The 24,046-nt window shown below is 41.7% G+C and overlaps 2 protein-coding genes across 4 annotated transcripts in view; one reads left to right on the top strand and one right to left on the bottom strand.

Annotated features, from left to right (window-relative positions):
- Window positions 1-7,908, bottom strand: part of ksr2 (kinase suppressor of ras 2) — a 109,886-nt gene extending 101,978 nt beyond the window's left edge. For all 3 annotated transcript variants that reach the window (XM_060884245.1, XM_060884244.1, XM_060884246.1), the window contains exon 1: window positions 7,722-7,908. In XM_060884245.1, coding sequence (XP_060740228.1) covers window positions 7,722-7,901 — 180 coding nt within the window. In that variant the 5' untranslated portion in view covers window positions 7,902-7,908. The remainder of the gene's footprint in view (window positions 1-7,721) is intronic.
- A 5,280-nt stretch (window positions 7,909-13,188) lies between these two features.
- Window positions 13,189-22,225, top strand: rfc5 (replication factor C (activator 1) 5). Its single transcript, XM_060883187.1, has 11 exons — window positions 13,189-13,324; window positions 15,112-15,176; window positions 15,448-15,584; window positions 16,712-16,791; window positions 17,100-17,173; window positions 18,524-18,683; window positions 18,976-19,057; window positions 20,817-20,946; window positions 21,053-21,130; window positions 21,378-21,432; window positions 21,940-22,225. The coding sequence occupies exons 1-11, from the start codon at window positions 13,284-13,286 to the stop codon at window positions 22,034-22,036; spliced, it is 999 nt and encodes a 332-aa protein (XP_060739170.1). The 5' UTR covers window positions 13,189-13,283; the 3' UTR covers window positions 22,037-22,225.
- The last annotated feature ends 1,821 nt before the right edge of the window (window positions 22,226-24,046 follow it).

The raw sequence follows: 24,046 nt of genomic DNA, 5'->3' as shown, positions 1-24,046 counted from the left end.
AGATGCCAATCAACCTACCATGCATGTCTTTGGACCTGGGGAGGAAACCAGAGTACCCGGAGGAAACCCCCGAGGCACGGGGAGAACATGCAAACTCCACACACACAAGGCGGAGGCGGGCATCGAACCCCCAACCCTGGAGGTGTGAGGCGAACATGCTAACCACTAAGCCACCGTGCCCCCCCTCCCATAATGCTATGATGTGAAAATTAAACTGCGTCCCATAGAGGATGTGTTCTCCACCTCACTCCCAGAGATTTTCTCTTTGAACATATCCTTTATGAGCGAGTCAGAGATGAAAATGGTGAGGGAAAGCGTCCTGAGACGAAATGAGGAAGAAACCATGCGAGACCCAAAAGGGAACCTCATCATCATCATCATCATCATCTGGGTGACACCATAGACTGAGATTATAAATTTAATCCCGTCTCTAACTGTGTAGTATATAGTCTAGAAGTGCAGTTGTGTAACCAGGAAATCCACTCTAGTTTTAAGATGAAGTCTGTCTTCTTGGTGGTACTTTATTACATCATTTTTAGGTCAGATGAAAGTTCAGCTGCTTCCTGAAAAACATGAGATTCTCAACACAAAGACAAGCTTTGTTTCAGATCACAAGTAGACAAAATGATGGATTACTATAAAGTTCAATATCCAAAACTTTTCATGAGAGTCGATTAGAGTTAAAGAGAAGACCTGAAGTCGTGGCCTAATGGTTAGAGAGTCTGACTCGTAACCTGAAGGTTGTGGGTTCGAGTCTCTGGCCGGCCACGACTGAGGTGCCCTTGAGCAAGGCACCGAATCCCCCACAACTGCTGAGAGGCGCCGGGCATAAATGGCTGCCCACTGCTCCGGGTGTGTGTTCACAGTGTGTGTGTGTGTGTTCACTGCTGTGTGTGTGCACTTTGGATGGGTTAAATACAGAGAATGAATTCTGAGTATGGGTCACCGTACTTAGCCGTATGTCACATCACTACTACTGGAAGATTTTTTTGCTGTTATTGTTGCAGCTATTTTTGCTGTTTTCAAAGTTTGCGATACAACTTGCGGACCTTTTTTCTTATATTTTCTCTTGGTGAAATTACAAGCACAGGATTCTTCTTTTATTCTTCTCCAGTTAGAGAAGACACATATGTAATGGTTTTCTCTTAGAGCTGTACTCATGTGCGACACGAGCTTTGGCTCGATGTGTGTTGCGATGACGTCGCGCTGCACGTCTCGGCCCGAATCGGCAGAAAATTTCTACGATCACAAAATCATGGAATCCTGGAGGGACTGATTTATATTCTAGTTGCATTTTATTTCATTTAAAATGTGTTATAAGTTATAATCCAGAGGTTATATACCTCACACTCATTCTTCACAATTCGTCGCTTGGTAAAAGGTACCGAAGCATTCGTGACTGTGTAACGATTTCTTTCCTCAAGCCATTAGACCCCTCAACACCCAGAACTAGTCTGAACTAAACTGAAAACACACACACTCCTATTCAATATCAGCTATGTTTACAGTTCCACTCATACAAACACTGTTTATATGTTGTTCTTGCACATTAACTGTTGATTGATCAATAATCAATAATGATTAATGATCAATAATCCTCTTATTTTTATCGTTGCACACTAGGCACTTTATGTAGCTAGGACAACTTACTTTTTAGTCCGTAGCTCTGTGTTATTTTATGTAGCTCCAGGTTCAGGAGAAATCTGGTTTCATTTTAATATGTACTGTGTCAGATATATACAGTATGGTTGAAATAACAACAAAAGCTGCTTGACTTGACTCTACACTTGACTTGACCCAGACCAGGATAAAGCCCTGATGCAGGTGAATGATTAGAGTAAATCTTTGGTATGTTTGTATCCCAAAACTTTCCTCAGCATCTTCTTTCTTCTCTCAATATTACAGTTCTATAAAAAGCTGACGAGTGTGGTGTGAGAACCGGAAAGCGTAGACGTTTAAGAGTCATAAAGTGTCTGAGTATCACAAGACACATGTGTACAAATGCAGTATTGACGTCAAACCAGAAAGATCTATAGCCAGGGTGACTTACTCCAGAGAAATTATGTAGTGTAGAGCAGTCTGATGACTGAAGAACTATCCAACAACACTCACTCATTCATTTTCTACCGCTTATCCAAACTACCTCGGGTCACGGGGAGCCTGTGCCTATCTCAGGCGTCATCGGGCATCAAGGCAGGATACACCCTGGACGGAGTGCCAACCCATCGTAGGGCACACACACACACTCTCATTCACTCACACACTCACACACTACGGACAATTTTCCAGAGATGCCAATCAACCTACCATGCATGTCTTTGGACCGGGGGAGGAAACCGGAGTACCCGGAGGAAACCCCCGGGGCACGGGGAGAACATGCAAACTCCACACACACAAGGCGGAGACGGGAATCGAACCCCCAACCCTGGAGGTGTGAGGCGAACGTGCTAACCACTAAGCCACCGTGCCCCCCCTATCCAACAACAGAAATGATGAAATCTGTCTTTGTATCTGAAGCTTTTCACATTTCTCAAAAGGTACAGTCTTACAGAATCAAAGCCAAATAGTTAATATCTTTTAAAAGGTAGGTAGATAAAGCTAGTTAGCTACACAACATGCTAGCAAACAGAGTTTAAGAGGAATTGAGATCTGATGAACAGTCAAATTTATTCGTCCACTATTTTTATGAATGCCAGATGACAGACAGATTTTATTTGCTTTGTTGTGGAATTTGTATCATTACCCACGTGTGAAGTTGCTTTAACTGCAAAATTCAGCCAGCTACTGAATAACAAGGTGTTTGTGTGTATTTTTAGCTGTATTTTGTTTGGATATTGTTTGAGAGCGAGTTCTCTATGATGTCTGTTTATATACTACTTTGTACTTAGCAAGCTAACTTCACCGTCCCATGCCAGTAACGTAGGTGCATAAAACAGGAAACTGAACAGAGTCTGAAACGAAATCTGTGGCTAAACTAGATAACATAAACACTAGAATCAAAAATCTACTCAAAAACTGGATCCAAATGAGAAATATGTCAAAACTGGAGCTAGGCTAGGAGTGGAAATCATACACATATCAAACAGGAGCTAGAGAAAAACATGGTGAGACAAAGGGGCTTAACCAAGGGGTGACTAATTACCTGAGTGACTAATTAGCTCACACAAAACAGATTAACAAACTGAACAAGGGAAATATAACAACCACAACACAACCAAAAAAAAGAGTTCAACTAACTAACTTGTACAAGGTTGCCCTCTGGTGGTCTGCTAAGGAAATGTCCAAGGTATCCATAAAAAATCCCTAACACATGGTTGTGAACCACACACACACACACACTAGATACTAGATAATGTGCAAAACTGACTGGGTAAAAAATCAGAACACACATGAGAAGCAACCAGGTATTAAAAACATGCGAGGAATAACAAGACTTCATGATAAGTTAGCCTACTTGTTTAAATAGTCCTAAACCATGGTTGTCCTCATATTCCATAGATTAAATAAACCAAAAACAGATTATTATATCCCCAGAATTTGGGTCTAAACCCAAACTGGATACTTCTGTACTGTGTAATGTGTAAATACATCATTGGTGTCTTTCCCATTTAGCGATACTACTTAGTGTGCCTTATGGTGGCTTGAATTCTCTCCAAATGTGTGTTATTGCTTCATATAGTTGATTAATGTGTGACATCCAACATTGTTTAATAACTCACATCGTTTATCAGAAAGCACATGCAATTCCCATATTAATTAATTCATTCATTCATCTTCTACCGCTTATCCGAACTACCTCGGGTCACGGGGAGCCTGTGCCTATCTCAGGCGTCATTGGGCATCAAGGCAGGATACACCCTGGACGGAGTGCCAACCCATCGCACATTCATTCACACAATCACACACTACGGACAATTTTCCAGAGATGCCAATCAACCTACCATGCATGTCTTTGGACCGGAGGAGGAAACCGGAGTACCCGGAGGAAACCCCTGAGGCACGGGGAGAACATGCAAACTCCACACACACAAGGCGGAGGTGGGAATCGAACACCCAACCATGGAGGTGTGAAGTGAACGTGCTAACCACTAAGCCACCGTGCCCCCGCAATTCCCATATTTCTCCATACATTCAGCAACTTTAACCAAGAGGAAAAAATTGTTTAATAGAACATACTGAAGCTTTGGTGTTGTACATCAAGCAAATTCCACCAAATCAATCGCTGTCAGCTTATTAGCTTTCTCCAACTAGTATAATGTGGCTGTCACTTCAGAGAGACATTTGGACAGAGGTAGTTAGACTAAATGAATAATTTAGATGCCTGACAGAACTTAGCAAGAAAAGCTACCACTGCTTACAATGTTTTGATGAGAAAAAGCAAACTTAATTAATGATTAATTTACTGCTGATTAATGATTAAACACTGTATTAAAATACTCTACAGGGTTCTGTGTATACCTACAGCATGGAGTTTGCCTGGGAAGGGTTTTAAGAAGAACACATTTAGATGCTCATGCTTATCTATTGGACCATTAAGGAACCCCTGAAGAACCCTTGACTAAATGTGCACCAAGTACAAATACATGCTAGCTAATTTGAAATGTCTTACTGGTTCTAGGTATCAAGATGTAAATTCTTCCCAATAATTGGTTAACACTGTACATTCACTCCATGGGGTTTGTTTTTAAAGATTTCTATTGGAACCCTTTCAGACAATAGGGCACTTTGAATCCACTAAAGGTCCTGCATCTGAAGAATCAAAGAACCCTTCAGAGTCCTACAGATTTTAAGCATGTACAAGATGACAGTAAGTGTAAATTGCGAGCTACATTTATTTAAATAGTTTGTTATGTAAGAATATAAGTAGCTAGCTAAAGCCACCCGTACTCCAAATTTAAGTTGAAAAGCTAGTCAGTGACTGCGTCAAGCAATCGTCACACTTATGGCAAGTGACTGTATAATGACTGTGATATGAATCCCAAATATGATGTAAGGCTATATACTACAATACTATATATTTATCCCTATCCCTAATGAGCAAGCCGGAGGCGATGGCAGCAAGGAAAAACTCCCTGAGAGGACATGAGGAAGAAACCTTCAGAGGGACCAGACTAAGAAGGGAACCCGTCCTCGTTTGGGTGAAACTGGACAGGAAATGATGTAAATGTAAATAATGTCCTTTCTACGAATAATAGTGCAACCGAGAGCTCCTGAGGAACTAACGGGTCGTCGTAAACTCTGAGTTCAGCGCAGACCTGATCGCTGATAAAGACCAGACCGTACAGCTGACTGACACAACATTGTCAGTCAGGGTTATAGTGGATCCAGAGCCTGTTCCAACAATATCCCTTAAATGTGACCCGCCATACTATATATTTAAGCCAAAAAGCTAGTCAGTGTTTGCATCAAGCAAACAGTCACACTTATGACAAGTGACTGTATAATGACTGTGAAAGGAATCCCAAATATGATGTAAGGCAAGATTCCCTATCTCATTATACTGTATATATATCAGATCAGTGTGTGTGTGTGTGTGTGTGTGTGTGTGTGTGTGTGTGTGTGTGTGTGAGGATAATATCACAACCAGATTAAAAATGCTAAATAATGATAAAAGAAATGTACATTATTGTTAAATCCCAGATTTCTAGTCACGATCATTTTTTAATTTATATAATAGTGTTTTAATAATCTGAGGGCTTAATACTAGCACAGTTTTCCAAGTTACACCACCTGCAAATTGGATTTTAGTCTCAGTTGTGCCCAGACTGACTCCCTCAGCCCTTTATTTTTGGCATTGAACCAGTGACCTGCTGTGACTCATTCAAATGCTACACTTTTCTAAAAGTCTTCAGGTACCTGCGCTGTTCGTCTTGTCGGGTTGCTACAAGAAAACGCCAAGAAACAACACTGGACAACGACGTTTCCTTTTTTTTATATAACAGCTGGTGAAAAGATCAGTAATCAGATTTAATCTAGAACTGATTAATCAACATTAGCTGAAGTACTACATGATTTCTTTACGCTGATGTGTCTGCCTTCTCCCTTTATATAAAAGTCTGAGAGATTTCAATTTCTCTGGCAATAGAAACTCTAATCAACACAACAATACAAACACAATTGAAAAAGTTATTTCACATCCCCCTGACCCACTTCAATTGTGTGTCAAAAGAAGCCTTTGTGCCCTTTCGTATGTGTGTTAATGATTATGAAACGTTTCTTCTAGGTCTTTCTTATCTAACTGTAACTATAAAACTCTAGTTAGACTACTTGGTATTATCTTAAATTAGGAAAAAATCTGTTTTACATCTTCTTCGTACTCAAGCTAGGAGTACAAACTAGCATTAATATATTTATATTTCATATATTTCAGTCAGAAATCAGAATGTAGTCATTATTTGTGGATTTTTTTGCTTCCAGATTTGATCTAATTAAAAAGGAACGAGTTAGTGGATTTGTCGCTAGTCTCTAAAGTAAGAGTTTGCTGGTATGTTATGCTACTAGCGATGAGTTCAAACGTTTCGCTATGATAAGTAACCTAATGGTCTAACAGTCAGTTTTCAGGTTCTGTAAAGAAATATTTTGGCATGTATTTGGTATGAGACAGCTAAAAGTGACACTGACTATACAGTTTGCTGCTTAAGGATGAATTGAGGATGAAATTTACATCACTCAACACAGTTAGCTGGCTAGTTTGTTGTTAACAAAAGATCGCCTTACGAATAACCACAAATCAAAGACGCCGGACTTAGGAATAATTACAAATCAAAGGCTAATCTTTTGTTGATTTCCTCCAATCGTGTCTTAATTATGTTAGCAAAGTTTAACAGCTAGCTACGTATTTTAGTGCTATAATTAGCAGAATAATGCAATACTGGGCTTAGCAGGGATTACTCACATACAATCAACAAAACATACAGAAACGGCCCTAAAGATAAAGATAAAGATAAAGAAGTGTATCTTTGCTAAGTGCAGACTAGCATCGTGTACAGAATAAGCAGCACTTAAGATGACAGAATGTGTGTTCAAATCCATGAGTAATGCATCAAACCGTGTGAGAGAATTAACACTAGCTGTGAGGATACTGTACAGTGCAGTGTTTCAGCAGTCTGTGAAACAAAAAAAAAAAACACCTCCCATCACTGTGGGGCATCCCTGCTTCCAGTCAATACCAGAGGGAGTCCCTTGTTTTTTCTTTGCCTTCACTTGCTTACATTTTGGAGCTTAGCATGACGCAATTAGCAATTAAAATCCCCAGTTTGCAAATGGAGGTGCACACACACACACACACACACTCACACACACAAATAAACACATGCATACGGTTATGCCAACACAAGGCCCCTATTGGTGTCCATGTAAGCAAGTGAGGAAACTGAAGCACCTCTTTTTTTCTTTTTTCTTTTTTTTTCTCTCTTTTTTTTTTGCACCACCTGCAGAATGCGCCTCACTGCAGCTTCTTCATTTATTACCCACACACACGCGCGCACACGCACACACACACACGCACGCACGCACACGCGCGCGCAGACACCCATAAACACACACAATCACACAGATGCAATAAACGCAATAAAGCAAGATGGACATTGTGTCCAGTGTTGATAAGCAGCAGGAGAGTGAATGCTACATGATGGAGGATGAGTGGAGAGATAAGTGGATGTGGTGTTGGTGTGTTGGTGGTGTGTTGGTGTGTTGGTGATACGGTAACACGGCCCTGTTACCTCGAGCGTGCGGATTTCTTTTTGCGTCAGGTCGTTGGATGTGGCACATTTGGTCCTGAGCCCCTCCAGGCTGGAGATGCTGATGTCGATCATGTTCTGCACCAGCTCGCACTGCTGCAGGGCTTTCTGCAAACTCAGGTGAGCCTCATCGCTTTTCGTCATCTTTTCCTCGTCCATCATGTGCGGGGTCCGTTTTGTTGTTGTTGTTGTTGTTGTTGTTTTTTGCTTTTTTTTTTTTTTTTTTTTTTTTTTTTTTTTACGATGATGCTGAAGCTGATGCTGTTGATGGACCGGGTTACTTTCCTTAGAGTGAATAGAAGGATAAACCGCGTGTGCAAAAAAAAAAAAATTAAAAAAAAAAAAAAGACAAACGGTATAGAACCGTGCGTATCGGATTTAGAATTAGAAATAAAATAAATATATAAATAAATAAATAAATAGATATAAATATAAAAATCACGGAGCGCGCGCGACAGGCTCGACTCTACGTGTAAGGCGATTCCATCATCGTTGTCGGTTTCGGGTCTCCTGACGCCGTTTGCATGATCATCAGCCTACCATAATAACACAAGAAATAAGAGATTGGGGGAAGGAGGAGGAGGAGAGGAGGAGAGGAGAGGAGGATCAGATCCTCAGTGCGGTGTCATGAGCATCGGCGACCGTCACCATCCATCGCGCAAGCATTTTTTCTCTCCTTCTCTCTCTCTCTCTCTCTCTCTCTCGCTCTCTTTATCCCTAATAACAAAATAAGGAACTGAAGGCGGTGTGCTGTCTCTAAGCGCGGTGTGTGTGTTTTGGTGTGTTTTGGGCGCAGATATTCCTCCCCCTCTGTAGCATCCCTGCGCTCCTGCACCGCACCAACATGTTCCCCGTCAATCAAATCCACAGCAACCAGCGACGGCAACAGCGCGTTCGGTCGGTGACCGCGTCGGGATCCCGCGAGAGCGCACGAGATCCACATCAAACGCAGTGAGCTCACTGTTTGAACTCAAACAACCTCTTACATAGACTTTCTACTAATAACGCATACTAACAACTAACATATTTCTTCTCCTTATATCCTCCTATATTTCTTATATATTTATTTAAACACGTTATTACATGATTTATTACATGATTTGTTCATTAATGATTACTTTTATCAGGCTTGTAGAACCAAAGTGTCCAAAATGGCACCTTACAAAGTGCATTATGGGTATTCGGTACTATCTGTACTTTGGGGTCTGTGATTCTTTCTTTTATTGTCTCAAAGCAGCTTTACAGAAGTATGGAAACAGAAGAGAGCGGAAAAAAAGAAAGAAATATATTATAATAATAATAAGAAGAAGAAAAAATAAGGATAAAAATAAACAAATGAATATATACAATTAAAGTTTAAAGTTAATTTTAAAAAGATTAACTTCAAAATTTAAAATACTATATATCTATCCCTATCCCTAATGAGCAAGCCAGAGGCGACGGCGGCGAGGAAAAACTCCCTGAGAGGACATGAGGAAGAAACCTTCAGAGGAACCAGGCTCAGAAGGGAACCAATCCTCATTTGGGTGAAACTGGACAGGAAATGATGTAAATGTAAATAATGTCCTTTCTACGACAGTTTATAATAGTGCAACCGAGAGCTCCTGAGGAACTAACGGGTCGTCGTAAACTCTTGAGTTCAGCGCAGACCTGATCGCTGATAAAGACCAGACCGTACAGCTGACTGACACAACATTGTCAGTCAGGGTTATGGTGGATCCAGAGCCTGTTCCAACAATATCCCTTAAATGTGACCCGCCATACTATATATTTAAGCCAAAAAGCTAGTCAGTGTTTGCATCAAGCAAACAGTCACACTTATGACAAGTGACTGTATAATGACTGTGATAGGAATCCCAAATATGATGTAAGGCAAGATTCCCTATCTCATTCACACTCATTCACACCTAGAGGCACTTTATTTTAGACGGTCCGACTACTGGCATTTTTTTTAATGGGCAAGAACCAGAGAACCCAGAGAACTTGCCTTATTCAGACAGTAAACTGTTCAGGAACAAATCAGAGACTCTGGGAATCTGTAAGAAGACAAGATAAACTGCTGCCTACTGTGCCATGCAAATCCAAACCGTAATAAAAAAAAATCTAACGTGTTTTGTCATTGAAAAGCTCAGGGATTAAAAGCATTGTGGTGCCAATAATAAACAAAACAAATAAAAATTAATAAACACATTTTTTTTACACAAGGGTTCCTGGGCTGCCAACACAAAGGTTCATTAGAACCCATCCTCTAGGACACATGTTTAAGTCATGTCTGTAAGAGTATATCTGTCTTCTATACGATATTGCAACATATATTGTAGTTTCAAAATCGGGGGGGCACGGTGGCTTAGTGGTTAGCACGTTCACCTCACACCTCCAGGGTTGGGGGTTTGATTCCCACCTCTGCCTTGTGTGTGTGGAGTTTGCATGTTCTCCCTGTGCCTCGGGGGTTTCCTCCGGGTACTCCGGTTTCCTCCCCGGTCCAAAGACATGCATGGTAGGTTGAGTGGCATCTCTGGAAAATTGTCCATAGTGTGTGAGTGCGTGAGTGAATGAGAGTGTGTGTGTGCCCTGCGATGGGTTGGCACTCCGTCCAGGGTGTATCCTGCCTTGATGCCCGATGACGCCTGAGATAGGCACAGGCTCCCCATGATCCGAGGTAGTTCGGATAAGCGGTAGAAGATGAGTGAGTGAGTGAGTGAGTTTCAAAGTCCTACAGCACAGGGTTCCAAAGTATCCTCTCTAATACACATGATGTAGTGGGTCAGAACCAGGCAAAACATTAAAGTGTGCAGAAAACCAAAAATATCACTATATAATACAAAATATCAATATATTGATTATATTGCTGGATCAGACATAGAGAAGTAGAAAATTATGATTATTTAGTATCCATGCTACATTGTTAAGGAACTTACAGTACATAGGCATATTGGGATATCCAGAGAGTACCCTACAAAGTCCTCATTCTCTGTTTGATTCCCTTAACATGCTTTCACACTAATAAGGGATTTTTATGTTGATACGAGGAGAGCGGCTCACTCGATCGACACTCTGAAACCGTAAACGATGATTTTACCAATCTTAGCTCGTATTGGCCTAATGACTAGCCTACTGTAGCTTGCTATCTGGATTGACATATCTGGATAAACATGATATAAACATTCAATGAAACAGTGTTAATGCTAACTAATTTGTCGTTACTATTATAACTGCAATTGCATATCGTTTAAAGTTTTTGCAAGGAGTCTCCAGTGTTAAAAAGTGTCAGTCTCCAAGAGAGAGGGCTTTGTAGTTCCCTGATTCTCTGTAATAAGATGCATTTGTTTTGAGTGAGGAAACAACCGTTTAGAGCTGTTATAACATGAATAATATCTGAACATTGAGCGTGACCATAAACTGCCATTCCTTAATAAAAAGAATGTATCTTTGGTCTAAGATTCTTAAGAGTGTGCAGTTATTAGGCAATAATTAACTTTGGGTCGGTGGCAGTACCTCCGCTTTGTGTCACACCATATCACACTTCAGTCTTGACTGCAATGTAGAAACGAAGCAATTAAACTTGTATTAAAAAGGCACAATCTTTAATCGCAAGTACTACAAGAACATTTTTTTCTGAGATACATTTACATATTCAGCAATGTTTTTAAGCAGAGTGACTTAAACTACAGTATCATTAAGTCTAACTGGAGCTGCTGGAAACCTGGATGTAGTTCTGGTTAAGACTGAAGTGAATAAAATGAAAAAGTATTCTAGAGCAAAACAGCTGTTATGCAACTTGATCTTTAACACAAAGATGCACATACGCTTAAACATACACATACACAAAATGTTGAAAAGTGATGGCTCTGGGTGCTTAAATTGCTGGTTCATGTCTATTGTAAGCCTTATATTGAATATTGTGCAAACACAATTTTTGCAACGAAATGACCTTTTTTCATATGGCTATCTATCTGTTTTATAACAAAATTGTACTTTTTGTGTGTGAAGACCTACATAAATAAGTAAAGGTGAAATAAAAATAAATTGCAATCTTGTGAAACTGTTTCAAACTTTTAAGGAATTAAAAATAATATATGATGGTAACCAAGGAAAGGAAGGAAGCACTGATCGGGATCATGTTGATCCATCCCTGCTGCTTCTTCTTTGTACTGTATTTGTGTTGGTAAAGATATAATCATGATGAAGGTTGGCAGTGAGAGTTGGCAGTTCACCAGTAACCAGGACGAAAGAACATACCTGAAGAACACACCTGGCACAGCTCACCTTTCCCAGCGGGCATCACACAACTAAAACTCCGTTCCAGCTCTCAGACTGGCACAAATACATGCAGCTCCAGCAGGTGTGTAGCTTCCCACTGACTGAACCTGTGAAAAGAGCTAAAGAAGCACCACCAGCGTGGGTGTACAACTTTAGGCTTTCATAAACCCATTTGAAATTAGCTCACGTTCTATTTACACTAATCCTTTGTTTAAAAATGAAATGCAAATGATTATTTGTGTTCGGGTCAACCCTAGTTTCTTAAAGCTAAACCTCGAGAGAAATGTTTTGGTCCATTTCGGCAGTATTATATGTTTGAGCTCACAAAACCAACTACATTATCTACGATCTATATCACTTTAGATATTAGCGTGTCATAGTAAATGGGAGTTTCCCCACACATAACTGCCACGCTAACCAAACCAGCTGGTAATATTAGTTCTGACCAAACAGTTTAATGCCATTTTCCGACCGCTAAATAAACAAACTGTTTAACTGTTTCTATTTGTGCTTAACTGTGAAAAAACTAGATAATGTTGCCGACGATGGTTAGAAATCGTGTATTTTACAGATATTGAAACTATTGTTATTATTAAACGCTAAATCTTATATCACAAGGCTTTGTGATATAATGTGAAATTAAGATTATTTATATACCTCTTTTCTAAATTAATTATGTTGCTCGAAACCCGTTATTTGTATTGTTTATTTGTATTTTTTCTCTCTCTTCTTTATGTTATGTTACTATTCTATTATTTGAATAATATGACATTGTATTTTGTTATCTGGTATCATTCGTTATTGAGAAAATAAATAAATAAATAAATAAATAAAGTGCCAGAAATACAGCTATGATGTCATCAAAAACAATAATTATTCACAATCATTATTTTTTGATTATTATTTGAAAAATAGTTTATTAAGTTTATCGCTATATTGCTAGGATATTGTCCCAGTTTGAAATATTACCAAATAAATATGTTTAAAATGCTTATGTATGACAAATAATAAAGGTTTTGGCTAATTTTATTAGATTATCATTGTTTATTTTACATACGTATTTTTCTACGTACATAATTTTAATGAATTTGCTAATAGTGTCAATAACGACTTCCGGCTAAGTTGGCGTGGTAACAGAATCGAGTGGGCGTGTCAACTGCTTAGCTCCGCAGCCGTGATTGGATAGCCTAGTCGCCGTCAAGAAGCTCTCGATGACGTGAAAGTCTTGTCAGAAAACGCGCCAAACGAGAACTCGTGCGTTGCTTGTGATTAAAAAACATTAAAATGGCATCAACGAGCAAGCTTCAGGCCAGGAATTTGCCATGGTAAGAATTTAGGGGATTAACAATGTATGCAAAACAAGCATGTGTGTGTGGCTAAATTAAGCTAAAGTTGCGTTAGCGTACTAATATGTTAGGGTTTTGTATCCGTTTGTTTTGCACATTAATTCCGGCTCCTACTGTTTCATTGGCTAATAATGCCGGCTTCTGTGTCATGATTGGCTGTTGAAGTCCTCTTGCCGTGTACTGATTGGGCAGTTCAGCTCTAACGCGGAAGTTTTAAGGAATACGGGTAGGGTTTAAAATGAGCTTGTCACATTTTGTTTAACCCTCTTCCTGTGATGCTTAGCTGGCTTTTTTGCATCTTTCTTTATATATTTTTGCACAAATCTACAAGCTAATGTCTTGGACACTAGCGCTAGTATCTACATTTAGTAGCCACAGTTTATTTGATGGTCACGTTGAGTTTTTAAATCTCGCGACATATAAAGTCCCGTTTACTGTTTGTTTACATGTTTACATGTTTACATGTTTACATTTTAAGACCAAGACATTTATAAGGCTTTTTTGTGTAAGGACTGAATAATAAAAGGCCAACTTACACTCATTAAAGTAGATTCACTGAACTGTAGCTAATTATAATATATAATTCATACACTCATATAGTGTATGAGTGTCTGGGTGTGTGAGAGTGTCTGTGTGTGTGTGTGAGAGTGTCTGTGTGTGTGTGTGTGTGTGAGAGTGTCTGTGTGTGTGTGTGAGAGTGTCTGTGTGTGTGTGTGAGAGTGTCTGTGTGTGTGTGTGAGAGTGTCTGTGTGTGTGTGTGAGAGTGTCTGTGTGTGTGTGTGAGAGTGTCTGTGTGTGTGAGAGTGTCTGTGTGTGTGAGAGTGTCTGTGTGTGTGAGAGTGTCTGTGTGTGTGAGAGAGTGTGTGTGAGAGAGTGTGTGTGAGAAAGTGTGTGTGTGAGAAAGTGTGTGTGTGAGAGTGTGTGTGTGAGAGAGTGTGTGTCTGTGTGTGAGAGAGTGTGTGTCTGTGTGTGAGAGAGTGTGTGTCTGTGTGTGAGAGAGTGTGTGTCTGTGTGTGAGAGAGTGTGTGTCTGTGTGTGAGAGAGTGTGTGTGTCTGTGTGTGTGAGAGAGAGTGTGTGTGTCTGTGTGTGAGAGAGAGTGTGTGTGTCTGTGTGTGTGAGAGAGAGTGTGTGTGTCTGTGTGTGTGAGAGAGAGTGTGTGTGTCTGTGTGTGTGAGAGAGAGTGTGTGTGTCTGTGTGTGTGAGAGAGTGTGTGTGTGTCTGTGTGTGTGAGAGAGTGTGTGTGTGTGTCTGTGTGTGTGTGAGAGAGTGTGTGTGTCTGTGTGTGTGTGAGAGTCTGTGTGTGTGTCTGTGTGTGTGTCTGTGTGTGAGAGTGTCTGTGTGTGAGAGTGTCTGTGTGTGAGTGAGAGTGTCTGTGTGTGTGTGAGAGTGTCTGTGTGTGTGAGAGTGTCTGTGTGTGTGAGAGTGTCTGTGTGTGTGAGAGTGTCTGTGTGTGTGAGAGTGTCTGTGTGTGTGAGAGTGTCTGTGTGTGTGAGAGTGTCTGTGTGTCTGTCTGTTTGTGTCTGTGTGTGTGTCAGTGTCTGATTACTGCCCTATTTAAGGCAATGAAACGATTTCAGATCGTTTTCAGAAATAAGATTTAAATTATTTTTTCCTTTTTCTATTTTATGTCTGTGTCTGTCTCGGTGTGTGTGTGTGTGTGTGTGTGTGTGTGTGTGTGTGTCTGACTACCGACTTATTTAACACAATTAAACAATTTCAGATCGTTTGTAGAATTAAGATTTTTATTATTTTTCTTTTTCTGTAGGGTTGAAAAGTACAGACCACAGACGCTGGATGATTTGATTTCACATCAGGACATTTTGAGTACAAGTAAGTAACGATGGATGACTGAAGCTGAGACAGGCGGTGAATGATATAGGTTGGTTCTTCATACATGGGTTATTGTTCTCAGGCAACAAAAACAATGGAGCAACTTATTACTGATGAATGGATTTTGGTGGGTCTAGTTTTATAACCTTGCTTCCAAACAGCTGAATGGCTTCTTTTAAATAAAAGTGCTGGTACATTAATACTGAAATGTTTTAACTGTATTACAGCGTTGTTTTTCTCATTAGCATGTCTGCTTCTTACTCGTCTTCAGTTCAGAAGTTCATGAATGAAGACCGGCTGCCTCACCTGCTGTTTTACGGGCCTCCAGGAACAGGAAAGACCTCCACCATATTAGCCTGCGCTAAGCAGCTCTACAAGGATAAAGAGTTCAACTCCATGGTTCTGGAGGTCTGATACTTTTTTAATAGTTAATGACGGATATGAGGTTTTTTTTGTAATGAAATAATTAAATGTTTGTGAATAAACACATTTACACACACACACAAAATTGAGTATCGATTAAAATTTAAAATACTTGCCACATGTTAAATAAATAAATAAATGTATTTCCTTGGGGGGCACGGTGGCTTAGTGGTTAGCACGTTCGCCTCACACCTCCAGGGTTGGGGGTTCGATTCCCGCCTCCACCTTGTGTGTGTGGAGTTTGCATGTTCTCCCTGTGTCTCGGGGGTTTCCTCCGGGTACTCCGGTTTCCTCCCCCCGGTCCAAAGACATGCATGGTAGGTTGATTGGCATCTCTGGAAAATTGTCCCTAGTGTGTGAGTGCGTGAGTGAATGAGAGTGTGTGTGTGCCCTGCGATGGGTTGGCACTCCGTCCAGGGTGTATCCTGCCTTGATGCCCGATGACGCCTGAGATAGGCACAGGCTCCCCGTGACCCGAGGTAGTTCGGATAAGCGGTAGAAGATGAATGAATGAATGTATTTCCCTCAACACTGGAGAAACTGCATTGTTACCAATTCTGTATGTTTTTATAGACAGCACGTGATCACTTTTTGCTCAGTGGATATGCATTTTAAATTGAACACAAGCTCCCTTTGTGTCATACATTTGAAAACAGAAAAATTGTATAAAATTTGAACCCCCCTACTGTATCTGAACAATTTAGACATTCATCTTGGTCCTTTGGTCCTCTTACATTACAAGGAGTAGTGTTAGAATACAGTCCCTGGTTATTTAAGGTCTTTTTTTATTTATTTATTTATTTATTATTATTTTTGTGTCTGTGTGTGCTGGTTATTTTTATGTATTTATATAAATAAATATTTATTCTATTTTATAATAAATAAATATTAATAAAGAAAATTATATATACATTTTTTCTTTATTAATATTTATTTATTTAGATATTATATCATTTCTTTTTCTCAAATATTTATTTATTTTTTAATTATTAGAGTTCTTGTTGGTTTTTGTTGTAATATTTATAATTGTAATATTTGTAATGTTATATTTAATAACAATATATTTATTTATTTTTTTTTCAAATAAAAGTTGTTTGTTTTTGTTCGTGCAGCTCAACGCTTCAGACGATAGAGGTATAGACGTGGTTCGAGGCCCCATCCTCAGCTTCGCCAGCACCAGGACCATATTCAAGTGAGAGCAGCTCTGAATATTTCGTTCTGTTCGGTCCGTTTCGCTCGTCTTATAAACGTGCGGTTTAGGACTGTTACTCTTTAAATAGGTCTGTTCTGTTTATACTGTGCACCTTAATGTTCTGTTATATATTACAAGCTTGTATTCACTTAAAAGGGGAAAAAAATCTCCAACCCGAATTAGGAGGAATAAACACTTGTAATTGTAGTTTTGTGTGGTTCATCATGTGTGCTGGTTTTAGTGTAACATCTTATGGGCTTTTATTCTTATGGCTCCTGGATTGTGTGTGTGTGTGTGTGTGTGTGTAGGAAGGGTTTTAAGTTGGTGATTCTGGACGAGGCGGACGCCATGACCCAGGATGCTCAGAACGCTTTAAGGAGAGGTACACAACCATCTGCCCCTCTACCAGCTCACCTGCTGGGCTTCCACATGGCTCTGTGTCTAAATCAAACTGACACACTGTACTGTGAAGAGGACGAGAGAGAAAATATAAACACTGGTTAAATAATGTCTGCTCTTCAATTCTGTTCTCTTTACTTTTATTCTCTCCTGCTCTCTCCTCTTCTGCTCTCTCCTCTCTTCAATTCTCCTCTCTTCTGCTCTCCTCTCTCTCTCTCTCTCTCTCTCTCTCTCTCTCTCTGTCTCTATCTATCTATCTATCTATCTATCTATCTGTCTGTCTGTCTGTCTGTCTGTCTGTCTCTCTGTCTCTCTCTCTGTCTCTGTCACTCTCTCTGTCTGTGTCTCTCTCTCTCTCTCTCTCTCTCTATCTTTATCTATCTCTCTCTCTGTCTATCTATCTATCTATCTATCTATCTATCTATCTATCTATCTATCTATCTCTTTCTGTCTCTCTCTCTGTCTGTCTCTATCTATCTCTCTCTCTCTGTCTCTCTCTCTCTCTCTGTGTCTCTCTGTGTCTTTCGCTCTGTCTGTCACTCTCTATCTATCTATCTATCTCTCTCTCTCTCTCTCTCTCTCTCTCTCTCTCTCTCTGCGTCTCTCTGTCTCTCTCTCTCTCTCTGTCTCTCTCTCTCTGTGTCTCTTGCTCTCTGTCACTCTCTCTCTATATCTCTCTCTCTTTCTGTGTCTCTCTCTCTGTCTCTCTCTCTCTCTGTCTCTCTCTCTCTCTGTGTCTCTCTCTGTGTCTCTCTCTCTCTCTCTCTCTGTGTCTCTCTCTCTCTCTCTGTGTCTCTCTCTCTCTGTGTCTCTCTCTCTCTCTCTGTCTCTCTCTCTCTCTCTGTCTCTCTCTCTCTCTCTGTGTCTCTCTGTGTCTCTTGCTCTCTGTCACTCTCTCTCTATCTCTCTCTCTCTCTCTCTCTCTCTCTCTCTCTCTCTCTCTCTCTCTCTCTCTGTCTCTCTCTCTCTGTGTCTCTCTCTCTCTCTCTGTCTCTCTCTCTCTCTCTCTCTCTCTCTCTCTGTCTCTCTATCTATCTTTATCTCTCTCTCTGTCTCTCTATCTATCTATCTATCTATCTCTTTCTGTCTCTGTCTGTCTCTCTGTCTGTCTCTATCTATCTATCCATCTATCTCTATCTATCTATCTCTCTCTCTCTGTCTCTCTCTCTCTCTCTGTCTCTCTCTCTGTCTCTCTCTCTGTCTCTCTCTCTGTGTGTCTCTCTCTGTCTCTCTCTCTCTCTCTCTCTCTGTCTCTCTCTGTGTGTGTGTCTCTCTCTCTCTCTGTCTCTCTCTCTCTCTCTCTCTCTGTCTCTCACTCTCTCTCTCCCCCCAGTGATTGAGAAGTTCACAGAGAACACTCGGTTCTGTCTGATCTGTAACTACCTGTCTAAAATCATCCCCGCTCTGCAGTCTCGATGCACACGTTTCCGTTTCGGGCCTCTGTCCCAGTGCCAGATGATCCCCAGACTCGAGCACGTCATCCAGCAGGAGAGGTGAAGCTTGTTTTCATACATTTAGATTTGTACAGTGGGGTCACTTTCTCTAATGCTGAAGTGTTTCTAGATCACTCATGAGCAGATCATGAGATCAGACAGGATCAGATTATTTCACAGACCCCTGGGGAAAGAAAATCTACCAGGTTTCTTCATTATATTCCTCTCTTTCTGTAACGGGCAGCTCTTAGAACTTGATCATGCCACTGCGTGTGAACGTACTCATGAATATTTTAGTTGGTCTCTTTTTTTATTTTGTTTGTTTGTTTGTTTGTTTTTTTGTTTCTCTCAGCATCGACATCACTCCAGATGGCATGAAGGCTATTGTGACCCTGTCAACAGGAGACATGAGGCGATCGTTAAACATTCTACAGGTGCTTGAGAAATAAATAATGAATAAAACACTCAGAGGGGTGTGTTGTGGTGAGTGTACAGAGTTCCTCTCAGCACCCTGAAGAGTTTCCTGTAAGAACATACTATCTCTGAGAGTTTTATTCCTCTTATACCACAACAATTACCAGTTAGTTATTCCCAATGTTAGATCACCCCCCTCCCCTACTGCTCTGTCTGTCTCTCTCCTTGCTTTCTAGTTGTCTCTCTCATAATCTTTCTTCTTCACTGTCTCTTGATCAAACTCTCATTCTCATTCATGGTGTGACTTTCTCCTTTCTCTGTCTGTCTCTCTCGCACTCTTTCCCACCCCCTCTGTCTGTCTCTCTCGCACTCTTTCCCACTCCCTCTGTCTGTCTCTCTCGCACTCTTTCCCACCCCCTCTGTCTGTGTCTCTCGCACTCTTTCCCACCCCCTCTGTCTGTCTCTCTCGCACTCTTTCCCACCCCCTCTGTCGGTCTCTCTCGCACTCTTTCCCACCCCCTCTGTCTGTCTCTCTCGCACTCTTTCCCACCCCCTCTGTCTGTCTCTCTCGCACTCTTTCCCACTCCCTCTGTCTGTCTCTCTCGCACTCTTTCCCACCCCCTCTGTCTGTGTCTCTCTCACTCTTTCCCACCCCCTCTGTCTGTCTCTCTCTCACTCTTTCCCACCCCCTCCGTCTGTCTCTCTCGCACTCTTTCCCACCCCCTCTGTCTGTCTCTCTCGCACTCTTTCCCACTCCCTCTGTCTGTCTCTCTCGCACTCTTTCCCACCCCCTCTGTCTGTCTCTCTCGCACTCTTTCCCACTCCCTCTGTCTGTCTCTCTCGCACTCTTTCCCACCCCCTCTGTCTGTGTCTCTCTCACTCTTTCCCACCCCCTCTGTCTGTCTCTCTCTCACTCTTTCCCACCCCCTCCGCCTGTCTCTCTCGCACTCTTTCCCACCCCCTCTGTCTGTCTCTCTCGCACTTTCTCACCCCCTCTGTCTGTCTCTCTCTCACTCTTTCCCACACCCTCCGTCTGTCTCTCTCGCACTCTTTCCCACACCCTCCGTCTGTCTCTCTCGCACTCTTTCCCACCCCCTCTGTCTCTCTCTCGCACTCTTTCCCACACCCTCCGTCTGTCTCTCTCGCACTCTTTCCCACCCCCTCTGTCTGTCTCTCGCACTCTTTCCCACACCCTCCGTCTGTCTCTCTCGCACTCTTTCCCACCCGGTCTCTCTCTCTTTCCCACCCCCTCTGTCTGTGTGTCTCTCTCACTCTTTCCCACCCCCTGTCTCTCTCTCTCTTTCCCACCCCCTCTGTCTGTGTGTCTCTCTCACTCTTTCCCACCCCGTCTCTCTCTCTCTTTCCCACCCCCTCTGTCTGTGTGTCTCTCTCACTCTTTCCCACCCCGTCTCTCTCTCTCTTTCCCACCCCCTCTGTCTGTGTGTCTCTCTCACTCTTTCCCACCCCGTTTGTCTCTCTTGCACTCTTTCCCACCCCCTCTCTCTCTCGCACTCTTTCCCACCCCCTCTGTCTCTCTCTCGCACTCTTTCCCACACCCTCCGTCTGTGTCTCTCTCACTCTTTCCCACCCGCTCTGTCTGTCTCTCTCTCGCACTCTTTCCCACCCCCTCCGCCTGTCTCTCTTGCACTCTTTCCCACCCCCACTGTCTGTCTTGTTTTCTGTCCCGTTCATTACTCTCGCTCTCTTTCCATCACCAGCCTTCATTTCTCTCTCTTGAGGTCAACATGGTACAGTATCTTGTGACTGTCATCTTCACAGAGCACTCACATGGCCTATGGGAAGGTGACGGAGGAGACGGTTTACACGTGTACTGGACATCCTCTGCGTTCAGACATCGCCAACATATTGGACTGGGCCCTGAACAAAGACTTCACCACGGCGTATAACCGTATCCTTAACACCTTTACTCTCTCCATATAACATTAAAGCCACGCAGCTAGCACGTGTAGCCACATGTAAAGATGATACGTTCTTCCTTAAAGCGACGCTAACAGAAATCCTACAGCTGAAGACGCTGAAAGGTTTAGCGCTGCACGACATTCTGACCGAGCTGCATCTTCTCGTACACAGAGGTAAGAGCGTTGTCTCAGGGAAGTGACAGAATTCATCACAAGCTTTATTTTATATGCTCATGTCTCCCAGCCCTCACACCCCTTCAACTGTGTGTGTGTGTGTGTGTGTGTGTGTGTGAGGATGTAAACCTACAGCTTTATTACATGAAGAACTGCGAAACTAAACACATGACCTTGAGTCACATCTTGTTTTATCTCGGCTTTAACGTTCATGGTGAGATTATTTGATCTCTTTCTCTTTCTCCAGTGGATTTTCCTCCAGCCATTCGGATGGTCTTGCTGATTAAGCTTGCAGACATCGAGTGAGTAGCTGTTACTGTAGCTGTATGTTCCTGTATTTATCAACTACAGTAGGATGTTAAAGCCCTTTTCTCTCTCTCTCTCTCTCGCATTCTCTCTCTCTCTCGCATTCTCTCCCCCTCGCATTCTCTCCCCCTCACATTCTCTCTCTCTCGCATTCTCTTCCCCTCGCATTCTCTCCCTTTCTCATTCTCATTCTTTCTCATTTGTTTTCTCGTCTTCTCCCAACCTCTCATTCTCTTAATTGTTCTCTCACTCTCCCGGTTTCGCTTTCTCTCGTTCTGTCTCGCATTTGTTCTCTTGCCCTTTATCTCGTTCTCTCTCATTTATTCTCTCTTTTCTGTCTCTCATTTTTCTTTCTATTTTTTTTCACTCTCTCCCTCGCATTCTCTCCCCCTCACATTCTCTCCCCCTCACATTCTCTTTCTCTCTCGCATTCTCTCCCCCTCACATTCCTTCTCTCTCTCTCGCATTCTCTCTCTCTCTCTCACACATTCTCTCTCTCTCAGGTATCGCCTGGCTTCTGGAACCAGTGAGAAGATTCAGCTGAGTTCAATGGTGGCTGCTTTCCAGGCAGTTAGAGATCTAGTCGTCAGTGATGGATAATCCAGTTATCTCTCTCTCTCACTCACTCACTCACTCACACACATACTCACTCACACTCTCTCTCACACGTGCAACTGTTTTCAATCTATGACAGAAAAATCTGACTCCATAAAATCGTTTGTTCCATCTTTTTAAATATACACTTTACAGTAGCAGTGTGCATATAAATAAATAAACTGTTTAAACTTCCTCTTGTCTTCGCTTTCTGTTACCATCTCTTACGGTAACGGGTCGGTTTTAAATCAGCCATAAAATGCCCTCAAAACTACTATTTATCATCCGATTTGTTTACCTCTTAGATATCATGTTGGACTTCCTTATCCATGAGAAGATTTAAATTTCTTTTTGACAGCATGCTTTTGGCTTTCAATCCTAAAATAAATGGTAAAATGAACCTCAAGAGAATTACATAAATAAATATGTTGTTATGTTACCTGACTGTTATTGAGGGGTATTAGAACACATCTCTTAAATAAATTTGTTTTATAAATTTTTAGTTTAATATTATTAACTATATTAACATCTATGGTGTTACGGGTCAATAATGACACACTTTTTTTTACTTCAAGTTGTTTTTTTGTTTGTTTTCTTCCAAAGAATTTTAACTTTAATACAAATCCAAAATGAAAAGTAGAACAAGTAATAGTACAACATGTAGATCTGCAAGAATGCTCTTTGTGTTGCTGATGGGGTGCTAGATGAACTCTGCAGCTGTCTGACCAAGGCTGCGGCGGCAGGGTCTCGGGTCTCTCAATGTGCGCCTCAATAAACATTAGTCGAGTTCCACCAGAGATGGATGTGGGTCCACGACACAAATGCATTGTATGGAGACAGATCTAGCATGTTATAAAACACGACCATTGACCATCTCCTGGCTATTCGCTGGCAAGTATACGTGGCAGTCGGCTTGTCTAGGTTGTCCGCTCGTCCGTTGCTTCCATTATAATCCAGGATTATTATGGGCTTTATGTGTCTTCCTGATGACAGCTGCATCGTTGTGAAAAGTGGACATACATACCACTTTTTTTTTATTGTTCCCACCATGGTAAGTTTCCTCCTGAGAAGTTCTTGTCTAAGGTCATAGCTGGTACAAAATATTCAACACGTGGTAATACGTAACACGTAATAATCAACACGTGATATTGTGACCCCGCAGTCCAGTCAATATCAAGGACTACAAGTTTTCCTTGTTTTTTTCTAAGGGATGCCACTCGGTGTAAATCTGTAGATTAGATGCATAGCTGTATTTTGCATCACAGACTGCCCAGATTTTTATGCCGTATTTGCCTGGATTACTGGGCATGTATTGCCGGAAGGGGCATTTTCCATGGAAAGGGACAAAACTTTCATTTAAACTTTCTCACCTTTGGCCCTCGGTTGAACATCATTGGAAGGAGCTGCAGCCGTCTCTCCCAGACATCCCTGATAGTAACAAGCATGTCAGATTTTTGTTTGTATTGTTTGTGAATATTTTTTGTGAGAGGAGAGGACCTGGCTGTCGGCGGGTTGTCAGCTGGCACTGTTGGTGAGCTGATAGTGTGGTTACGATTTCAGTTTGGCACAAATTATTGTATTATAATCTTATATTAGAACTGGTTCGAAACCGACCCTAACAACACAGAGCTCATCGTTTTCACCAGAGCATTTTTATAATTTAGTTAAATTGATTTTTGTTTTGGGGTCACGGTGGCTTAGTGGTTAGCACGTTCGCCTCACACCTCCAGGGTTGGGGGTTCGATTCCCGCCTCCGCCTTGTGTGTGTGGAGTTTGCATGTTCTCCCCGTGCCTCGGGGGTTTCCTCCGGGTACTCCGGTTTCCTCCCCCGGTCCAAAGACATGCATGGTAGGTTGATTGGCATCTCTGGAAAATTGTCCGTAGTGTGTGATTGTGTGAGTGAATGAGTGTGTGTGTGTGCCCTGTGATGGGTTGGCACTCCGTCCAGGGTGTATCCTGCCTTGATGCCCGATGACGCCTGAGATAGGCACAGGCTCCCCGTGACCCGAGGTAGTT

Source organism: Tachysurus vachellii, chromosome 12 (assembly GCF_030014155.1).
Source record: "Tachysurus vachellii isolate PV-2020 chromosome 12, HZAU_Pvac_v1, whole genome shotgun sequence".
Lineage (NCBI taxonomy): Eukaryota > Metazoa > Chordata > Actinopteri > Siluriformes > Bagridae > Tachysurus > Tachysurus vachellii.
The sequence above is the reverse complement of the archived record's forward strand: the minus strand, read 5'-3'. Positions and strand labels throughout refer to the sequence as shown.

Excerpts from the sequence above, each read along its gene's own strand:
- rfc5 (XM_060883187.1), top strand. The coding sequence starts at position 13,284 with ATGGCATCAACGAGCAAGCTTCAGGCCAGGAATTTGCCATG. Across the intron at positions 13,325-15,111 it reads CAGGCCAGGAATTTGCCATG|GGTTGAAAAGTACAGACCAC; the intron begins GTAAGAATTTAG and ends CTTTTTCTGTAG. Across the intron at positions 19,058-20,816 it reads GATCGTTAAACATTCTACAG|AGCACTCACATGGCCTATGG; the intron begins GTGCTTGAGAAA and ends TCATCTTCACAG.